Raw genomic sequence first — 9749 nt, forward strand, 5'->3', positions numbered from 1 at the left:
GTCTATTTCTCCATGGAGGAGTGGGAGTATTTAGAAGGACACAAGGGTCTGTACAAGGAGGTCAAGCTGGAGGAGGACCAGCCCGTCACATCTCCAGGTAACGGACAGAACTAAATACAAATGTCCTGGAATTCTCTGTCTGTGAAGTCTGAGTCCAGTCTCTGTGTCTCCTGCAGAGAGATCCAGTCAGAGGACAACACCAGAGAGATGTCCCCGTCCTCTCCTTCCACACGATGGTCAGGTAACAGAGATTTTCCCTATCGCTGGTCACTGCTGCGTCCAGTGATTGGCTGCAGTGGTCACATGCCCCCATCAATGGGATGTTGATTCCCAGAGTCCCAGTACCTGCGGAGGCGGTCGTGGAGTGATGAAGCCGGCAACCAGCGGTGGGGATCAGGTAAGTATGAACCCACCACAAGTCCGGTCACTCTGAAGGGATCTGTTAAAAAAGGTTAAAGTTGGATGATGACCCCTTTAACGATCTGTAAAATATTTCTCGCAACTTGTCCGACTGTCCTGTAACTTACAATATTTGCTTCACAGATTTTATATCAGGATGAAGATCTGCGCAATATTAATGCTACAGAGACAGATGTGAGGGGCGATGAGGAATACAAGGAGGAGACTCCTACAGAGACAGATGTGAGGGGCGATGAGGAATACAAGGAGGACATTCCTACAGAGACAGATGTGAGAGGCGATGAGGAATACAAGGAGGAGACTCCTACAGAGACAGATGTGAGGGGCGATGAGGAATACAAGGAGGAGACTCCTACAGAGACAGATGTGAGGGGCGATGAGGAATACAAGGAGGAGGTTCCTACAGAGACAGATGTGAGGGGCGATGAGGAATACAAGGAGGAGACTCCTACAGAGACAGATGTAAGGGGCGGTGATCAATACAAGGAGGAGATTCCTACAGAGACAGATGTGAGGGGCGATGATCAATACAAGGAGGACATTCCTACAGAGACAGATGTGAGGGCTGATGAGGAATACAAGGAGGAGACTCCTACAGAGACAGATGTGAGAGGCGATGAGGAATACATGGAGGAGATTCCTACAGAGACAGATGTGAGGGGCGATGAGGAATACAAGGAGGAGATTCCTACAGCGACAGATGTGAGGGGCGATGATCAATACAAGGAGGACATTCCTACAGAGACAGATGTGAGGGGTGATGAGGAATACAAGGAGGAGACTCCTACAGAGACAGATGTGAGAGGCGATGAGGAATACAAGGAGGAGATTCCTACAGAGACAGATGTGAGAGGCGATGAGGAATACAAGGAGGAGACTCCTACAGAGACCGATGTGAGGAGCGATGAGAGATACAAGGAGGAGACTCCTACAGAGACAGATGTGAGGGGCGATGAGGAATACAAGGAGGACATTCCTACAGAGACAGATGTGAGGGGTGATGACCAGTGTAAGGAGGACATTCCTACAGATAAGAGCCCAGGTGAGTAGTGACCACTAAATGAAGCAGAGACTAGTCTGTAACTGTAATGACCCTGAACTGGACTTCCCCTATAGCAGGCGCCTTCCCCAGGTCCTTACAGTGTCCCCCAGTACTCAGATACCCCCAGGACTTGCAGTAGGACCAAACTGTGTAACAGCCGGACCGTCCCATGAAGAATAATACAAAGCACATATCAGATATAGAACTCATCAGTAGATGACTGGACCAAGATGGGGATGGTAATCAGATGGTGGAACAAACGGATGATGGGGGTTATATGGTGAGTGGATGATTGAATAGACAATAAGTGACCCTGACTGTAGCTTTCCCTAAATCTTTCCCTAGATCTGTCCTTAGACGCTGACCCCAATACCATCACTGACCCTCACTGTCCCTAAAGACATTCCTATGGAAAACACTAATCTGTAAAACTGACCCTAAAACAAACAGGAGGACACTAAGGCCTGTTTCGCTCGTTTATTAGGTCATCGGCAGCACATTTACACGGGCAGATTGTCGGGAACGAGCGTTCGCAGGTACGGTCGTTCCCGATAATCTGCCCAATAATTGGCTTGTGTCAATACGCCATAACCATAAGAACAAAGGTTCACTGATGAAGAAAACTAGGAGAGATACTAGAAAATAAAAGGATTACTGGATTAAAAAGCACAGAGCTTACACTATAACCAGCAGCCCCCTGCAGAAACTAGGAATATCGGCTGAGCAAGAGATCAGCTACTGTATAATACATAGCAACTTCCCCAAACATACTAGTAGACAGGAGAGGAGGAAGCAGTAGGAGTGTTCCCGCTGATCCTAGCCCATTACACCAAGGTGGTAACGACTCCCTCAGGTCTGCGCTGTGACTCTCCAGGACTTGCTCAGTAATATCAGGGTGACAGATCTCTTCCATGAATCTCCTGGACGTGTCCTGGTGTCCCTCTGTGCAGCATTTCACAGGCCTCATGTCACACTTTATACTGCACTGGATTCTGATGTCGAAATTATGAATGTGCAAGGTGTAAATATACAGTCAGGTCCATAAATATTGGGACATCGACACAATTCTAACATTTTTGGCTCTATACACCACCACAATGGATTTGAAATGAAACAAGCAAGATCTGCTTTACCTGCAGACCGTCCGCTTTAATTTGAGGTATTTACATCCAAATCAGGTGAACGGTGCAGAAATTACAACAGTTTGCATTTGTGCCTCCCACTTGTTAAGGGACCAAAAGTAATGGGACAATTGGCTTCTCAGCTGTTCCATGGCCAGGTGTGTGTTATTCCCTCATTATCCCAATTACAATGAGCAGATAAAAGGGTTAGGGTAATTTGCATTTGGAATCTGTTGCTGTCAACTCTCAAGATGAGATCCAAAGAGCTGTCACCATCAGTGAAGCAAGCCATCATTACGCTGAAAAAACAAAACAAACCCATCAGAGAGATAGCAAAAACATTAGGCCTGGCCAAAACAACTGTTTGGAACATTCTTAAAAAGAAGGAACGCACCGGTGAGCTCAGCAACACCAAAAGACCTGGAAGACCACGGAAAACAACTGTGGTGGATGAGCGAATAATTCTTTCCGAAGAAGGAAAACATCCTTCACAAAAGTTGGCCAGATCAAGAACACTCTCCAGGAGGTAGGTGTATGTGTGTCAAAGCCAACAATCAAGAGAAGACTTCACCAGAGTGAATAGAGGGTTCACCACAAGATGTAAACCATTGGTGAGCCTCAAAAACAGGAAGGACAGATTAGAGTTTGCCAAACGACATCTAGAAAAGCCTTCACAGTTCTGGGACAACATCCTATGGACAGATGAGACCAAGACTTGTACCAGAGCGATGGGAAGAGAAGAGTATGGAGAAGGAAAGGAACTGCTCATGATCCTAAGCATACCACCTCATCAGTGAAGCATGGTGGTGGTAGTGTCATGGCGTGGGCATGTATGGCTGCCAATGGAACTGCTTCTCTTGTATTATTGATGATGTGACTGCTGACAAAAGCAGCAGGATGAATTCTGAAGTGTTTCGGGCAATATTATATGCTCATATTCAGCCAAATGCTTCCGAACTCATTGGACGGCGCTTCACAGTGCAGATGGACAATGACCCAAAGCATACTGCAAAAGCAACCAAAGAGTTTATAAGGGAAAGAAGTGGAATGTTATGCAATGGCCAAGTCAATCACCGGACCTGAATCCGATTGAGCTGCATTTCACTTGCTGAAGACAAAACTGAAGAGAAAATACCCCAAGAACCAGCAGGAACTGAAGACAGTTGCAGTAGAGGCCTGGCAGAGCATCACCAGGGATGAAACCCAGCGTCTGCTGATGTCTATGCGTTCCAGACTTCAGGCTGTAATTGACTGTAAAGGATTTGCAACCAAGTATTAAAAAGTGAAAGTTTGATTTATGATTATTATTATGTCCCATTACTTTTGGTCCCTTAACAAGTGGGAGGCACATATGCAAACTGCTGTAATTCCTGCACCGTTCACCTGATTTGGATGTAAATCCCCTCAAATTAAAGCTGACAGTCTGCAGGTAAAGCACATATTGTATGTTTCATTTCAAATCCATTGTGGTGGTGTATAGAGCCAAAAATGTTAGAATTGTGTCCATGTCCCAATATTTATGGACCTGACTGTATGTGTTGTCCATACAGGCCCCGAGTACCTTCCGTAATTGTCTAAAAATATTATGAGGATTGGGCTGCCATGCCACTTCATAGGATTTCAGCTCCCACCTCCACTGCAGGTTCCTCTTCCTCCTGACACCTCAGTACAATGACTCTTCCAATTCTAGGGGCAATTATTTGAATGTTCAGTTGGCTGTAAGAGTATGGGGGCTTAGTCATAGATCTCAGCCATGGAAGAGGAAGGTTATATCTTCTAACATTGTATTACTGGGACCACTGGCTGTTTCTACTGGGTCGCAGAACAGTAGTATTCCCACTGCTATGTCAGTACCGTACCTTGTATTTGATCTTTGGAATACAGAAGTGAACGGCGCAGGATTTTGTCAACGATACTGCGACCCGTCACATCAATCAAGAGGAGTGGGGCGGGCAGAACACTGGATCTGGGCGGGATAAAGGGTGAGTGGACGGAGCCTGTAGGTGCTGAATCTACGCCCACATAGCACCTAGAGGCTCATTAGCATATAATAAAAGTGCTTATTCTACCAAAACGGCTGCAGGGAGAAATGTGAAAAACATACTGTTTGATATAGCGATGCGCACTACATGTCAGCTGCATAACAGTAATTCTGATGGTAGAAGCCCTTTAAGACTCCAGCACTGCCCCCCACCCATCCTCTAATGGTCCCCTTGCTGACTCCTTAGGGAGCACATTAGCGGGGGCCTAGTCTGTATAGAGAATGCACCAGGGAAGCGGGGACGGTCTTGTGGAGGGCACTGGTGACTGGTTTTACAGATCTCCCAGTGCCCCCTTATTAGTGACTCTGCCACAATTATTTACTTATAATTCCTGATCCTCACATGCAGTTTTGGAGCGCTTATTAAAGAACGAAGGGGTCGTTTCACTCAGTATGATTAACTCTAACAAGCAGTAAGCCTGGTTTAATAGGGTTGATCCTGCTGACAGATGCTCTGTAGAAGGGAACCTATCACTTGCTGGCAGTCAGTACTTTTAGATTACCGATAGTCCAAACCCCACAGCACATGCCAGCGCTAGGAGGGAGATGAGTCCGATGAGGCTCTTTACCCCCACCGTCCGTCTCCTCTTTCCAGTTGTGCATAGGAAAACCAGTCAGTCTGGGTCCGGAGGCAGGGGAGGGTAGAGGTAGTCACTTATCGGACTTGTCTCCCTCGCAGCCCTGGTGCACACTGTGGGGTTCGGCTTGTCAGTACTGACTGCCAGCACAGATGTGACAGACCGCTGAAATCACCGGGCCTGTGACTACACTATGCTGCCCCCTGTGAGGGCCACGACCTACAGGTGACGGGTTCCCTTAGAAAACATAGAATGTGTCGGCAGATAAGAACCATTTGGCCCATCTAGTCTGCCCAATATACTGAATAAAAAATTGCGAAGGTGCCAGCGAGATTTGAACTCTCGACCCCTGGTTTACAAGACCAGCACTCTAACCCCTGAACTATGGAGCTATCTTGTAGGCAGATTATTTTATACAAAGGATTTGAATAGAGAATAGTAATCCAGCCTTACGCTGACTCCATAGCCATGGCTTCCTCATACATCACCGCACTGTTCCTCTCCACTGCCCTGCACTAAAGTGGATTTTTATGTTAAAATATATCCGTACTAGCTGAAGGACGCGGCTTCGCTCGGGTATATTTAATCTATTTCATTTAATGTTTGTGTGTCGTTAAAAGATATCAACACTATCCACTATAACAGTGACCTCTACAGCACCCCGCCCCCAAAACAATGACCTCCACAGTGCCCCGTCCCTTAAAATGGGACCTCCACAGCAGCCCACCCCCTTAACTTTGACCTTTACAGCAGCCTGCCCCTTTAACAGTGACTTTCTCAGCATACCACCCCCTTGACAGTGACCTCCACAGGGGCCCGCCCCCTTAACAGTGGCTTTTACTGGATCGGAGGCGTTTCCCTTTGAACAGCTCACTCTAAGACAGCAGCACTGTATTGTCTGAGTGTGAGCTGCAGTGAGAAAGTCACCGTCCCTCCCACCTCTGCAGCTGACAGAAGTTGATTTTTACCTTCATTTTTTAAATCCCTGTCGACTGGGGAGTGGGAGGGAACGTGGCCTAACCAGATATGGGCGTAGCTTAGCGGGACCTAGAAGTTGATTTTTTAACTTCATTTTTTCAATCTGTCGGCTGAGGAGTGGGAGGGGGCGTGGCCTAACCGGATCGGGGGCGTGTCCTTTTGAACAGCTCACTCTAAAGGTCCATTCACACGTCCGTAGAATGGGTCCGCATCTGTTCCGTACCCATCCATTCTCTATGGGGCCGGAAGAGATGCGGACAGCACACAGTGTGCTGTCCGCATCCGCATGTCCGGAGCGCTGCCCCGATCTTCCGGTCTTCAGCTCCGGAAACAAATAGAGCATGTCCTATTCTTGTTCGCAATTGCGGACAAGAATAGGCATTTCTATGGGGGTGCCAGCTGGGTGTATTGCGGATTTTTTTCAATCCCCGTCAGCTCAGGAGTGGGAGGGGCGTGGCCTAACCGGATCAGGGGTGTGGCTTAGCAGGACCTGGGGGTGGGGTTTTAAGTATTTTGAGGGTGGACACATTGGCAGGGGGCGTGTCTGGGCTGCTTCTTGCTCATTTGCATACCAAATAAACTGGATTTTTAGAGGATACAAACATCCATTGCTGGAACAAAGGCACATCTGGAAATAAGGTACTAAGTGCTATTAGGCCATTTACTACTTCAATAGCGATTATCCTGGTGACAGATTTCCTTTTAAAGCTCTCCTACAGCAGTGAAGAAAAATGGCTGGGTTGTTATGGAAACCTAAAGTAAAACTGTATGTGGAAGCTGAAGGACCTGCAAGCTTCTATTTGCTGATAAGGGTCATGTGACCAAGCTTCTATTGGCTAATGCATTTTTATGGGAATATCTCGGGAACGGTACGTCCTAGAGAGCTGAGACCTGCTCTAAAACCTTCCCGGACACCTGATGAACCTGTGTGCCAAATTTCGGGATTGTAAATGTGACGGTGCAGATTCCTTTAGTGGACATACACACACACATACATACACTCAACTTTATATATTAGATTATTTTAAAAATGTATATTATTAAAAAATAATTTTACAAAGTTTTGTTCTTGGCAGATGACTCTACTGGGAGCTCAGAGGGACAATTTATATCTGCAGATTATAATGCAGATGATCCGGGTGTCACATCAGATACATATGAAGATTGTGCCATTATCCCAGATGTACCATCCACCCTTCACAGCAAAACTCTGTCATCTGATCCTTTAAAACAAATCCAATCTTCGGATTCATCACAGACCGTTAACCAGAATGCAAGCCGCAAAAGGGGTGTTGGAGCCCAAAGAGCTCAGAAAGGGAAGAAGTCATATCCATGTTCAGAATGTGGGAAATGTTTTACTCACAAATCGGAACTTGAGAGGCATCAGAGAGTTCACACGGGAGAGAAGCCGTATTCATGCTCAGAATGTGGGAAATGCTTTAGCCATAAATCAAATCTTATCACACATCACAGAAGTCATACAGGAGAGAAGTCATTTTCATGTTCAGAATGTGGCAAATGTTTTACTCAGAAATTAGAACTTGAGAGGCATCAGAGAGTTCACACGGGAGAGAAGCCGTATTCATGCTCAGAATGTGGGAAATGTTTTACTCTGAAATCAAATCTTATCACACATCACAGAACTCATACAGGAGAGAAGTCATTTTCATGTTCAGAATGTGGCAAATGTTTTACTCAGAAATCAGAACTTGAGAGGCATCAGAGAGTTCACACAGGTGAGAAGCAATATTTTTGTTCAGAATGTGAAGAATGTTTTGCTAGAAAATCAAATCTTCTTTTACATCAAAGACGTCACACTGGGGTAAAGCCATATTCATGTTCGGAATGTGGGAAATGTTTTACTCAGAAATTTTCTCTTGTTGTCCATCAGAGAATTCACACAGGGGAGAAACCGTATTCATGTACAGACTGTGGAAAATGTTTTACTTCTCAATCAGAATGTGTTAAACATCGGAGAATTCACACAAAGGAGAAACCTTTTCCATGTCTTGAGTGTGGGAAATGCTTTAGCCATAAATCAAATCTTAACAAACATCACAGAAGTCATACAGGAGAGAAGTCATTTTCATGTTCAGAATGTGGCAAATGTTTTACTCGGAAATCAGAACTTGAGAGGCATCAGAGAGTTCACACGGGAGAGAAGCCGTATTCATGCTCAGAATGTGGGAAATGTTTTACTCGGAAATCAAATCTTATCACACATCACAGAAGTCATACAGGAGAGAAGTCATTTTCATGTTCAGAATGTGGCAAATGTTTTACTCAGAAATCAGAACTTAAGAGGCATCAGAGAGTTCACACAGGTGAGAAGCAATATTTTTGTTCAGAATGTAAAGAATGTTTTGCTAGAAAATCAAATCTTCTTTTACATCAAAGACGTCACACTGGGGTAAAGCCATATTCATGTTCGGAATGTGGGAAATGTTTTACTCAGAAATCAGAACTTGAGAGGCATCAGAGAGTTCACACGGGAGAGAAGCCGTATTCATGTTCAGACTGTGGTAAATGTTTTACTCAGAAATCTTCTCTTGTTGTCCATCAGAGAATTCACACAGGGGAGAAACCGTATTCATGTACGGACTGTGGGAAATGTTTTACTTCTCAATCAGATTGTGCTAAACATCGGAGAATTCACACAAAGGAGAAGTCATTTCCATGTCTTGAGTGTGGGAAATGCTTTAGCCATAAATTAAAACTTGTCAAACATCAGAGAATTCACACAGGTGAGAAGCAATATTTTTGTTCAGAATGTGAAGAATGTTTTGCTAAAAAATCAAATCTTATTTTACATCAAAGACGTCACACTGGGGAGAAACCGTATTCATGTTCGGAATGTGGGAAATGGTTCACTCACAAATCAAATCTTAATAAACATCAGAGAATTCACACAGGTGAGAAGCCATATTCATGTTCAGAATGTGAGAAATGTTTTACTAAGAAATCAAGTTTTGAGAAACATCAGCAAATTTGCACAAAGGAGAAGCCGTATTCATGTTAAGAATTTGGATGGTGGGGAAGAGAAATAAAAGTGCAAAAAATGGGAAATGGTTGCAGTGGGAAGGGGTTATAAATTAAAGGAAATGTGGTGGGTGTGGAGCTCCCCTATAGGATGCTTTCTGCTTAGAGATGAGAGAATTTGTTTAGCATTTCCCAAAAATTCATCTTCCGAATCTCTTAAAATGGTGTCCTCAATCTGAGGATCTGAAGACAGCATGGCGGGGAGGATGAAGAAGGTAGATCACATGAACCCGGCGGGGCCCTCAGGGCTCCAGATGGCGACCAAAATGGTCGCCAATGCGACTTAGAATTTACAAATGGCGACTAGACTTTTTAGTCTTGTCGCCATTTGCGACTAGACCCCCCGCCGCAGCTCTGCCGTTGAATACAGCGGCGGCCACAGGAGATGATAGTTCTCTGCCCCGCCGCCGATGTTCTTCTCAGCAGCGCAGAGCGCAGTGGAGAAGGAGTCTCTAACTCCCTCCTGTGCTGCTGCCGCCACTGCCAGTAAGAAGAGAGACGGGAGGAGGAGGGGAGGGGCTGTGGCCACT

At 45.4% G+C, this 9749-nt stretch overlaps 1 protein-coding gene across 1 annotated transcript; it reads left to right on the top strand.

Moving 5' to 3' along the window:
• Positions 1-207: 207 nt before the first annotated feature.
• Positions 208-9456, top strand: LOC121002646 (zinc finger protein 665-like). Its single transcript, XM_040434082.1, has 4 exons — positions 208-241; positions 335-397; positions 1187-1462; positions 7257-9456. Exons 1-4 carry the CDS (start codon positions 208-210, stop codon positions 9197-9199), a joined length of 2316 nt encoding a protein of 771 aa, XP_040290016.1. The 3' UTR covers positions 9200-9456.
• The last annotated feature ends 293 nt before the right edge of the window (positions 9457-9749 follow it).

The sequence above is a fragment of the Bufo bufo genome, chromosome 5, assembly GCF_905171765.1.
Source record: "Bufo bufo chromosome 5, aBufBuf1.1, whole genome shotgun sequence".
Classification (NCBI taxonomy): Eukaryota; Metazoa; Chordata; class Amphibia; order Anura; family Bufonidae; genus Bufo; species Bufo bufo.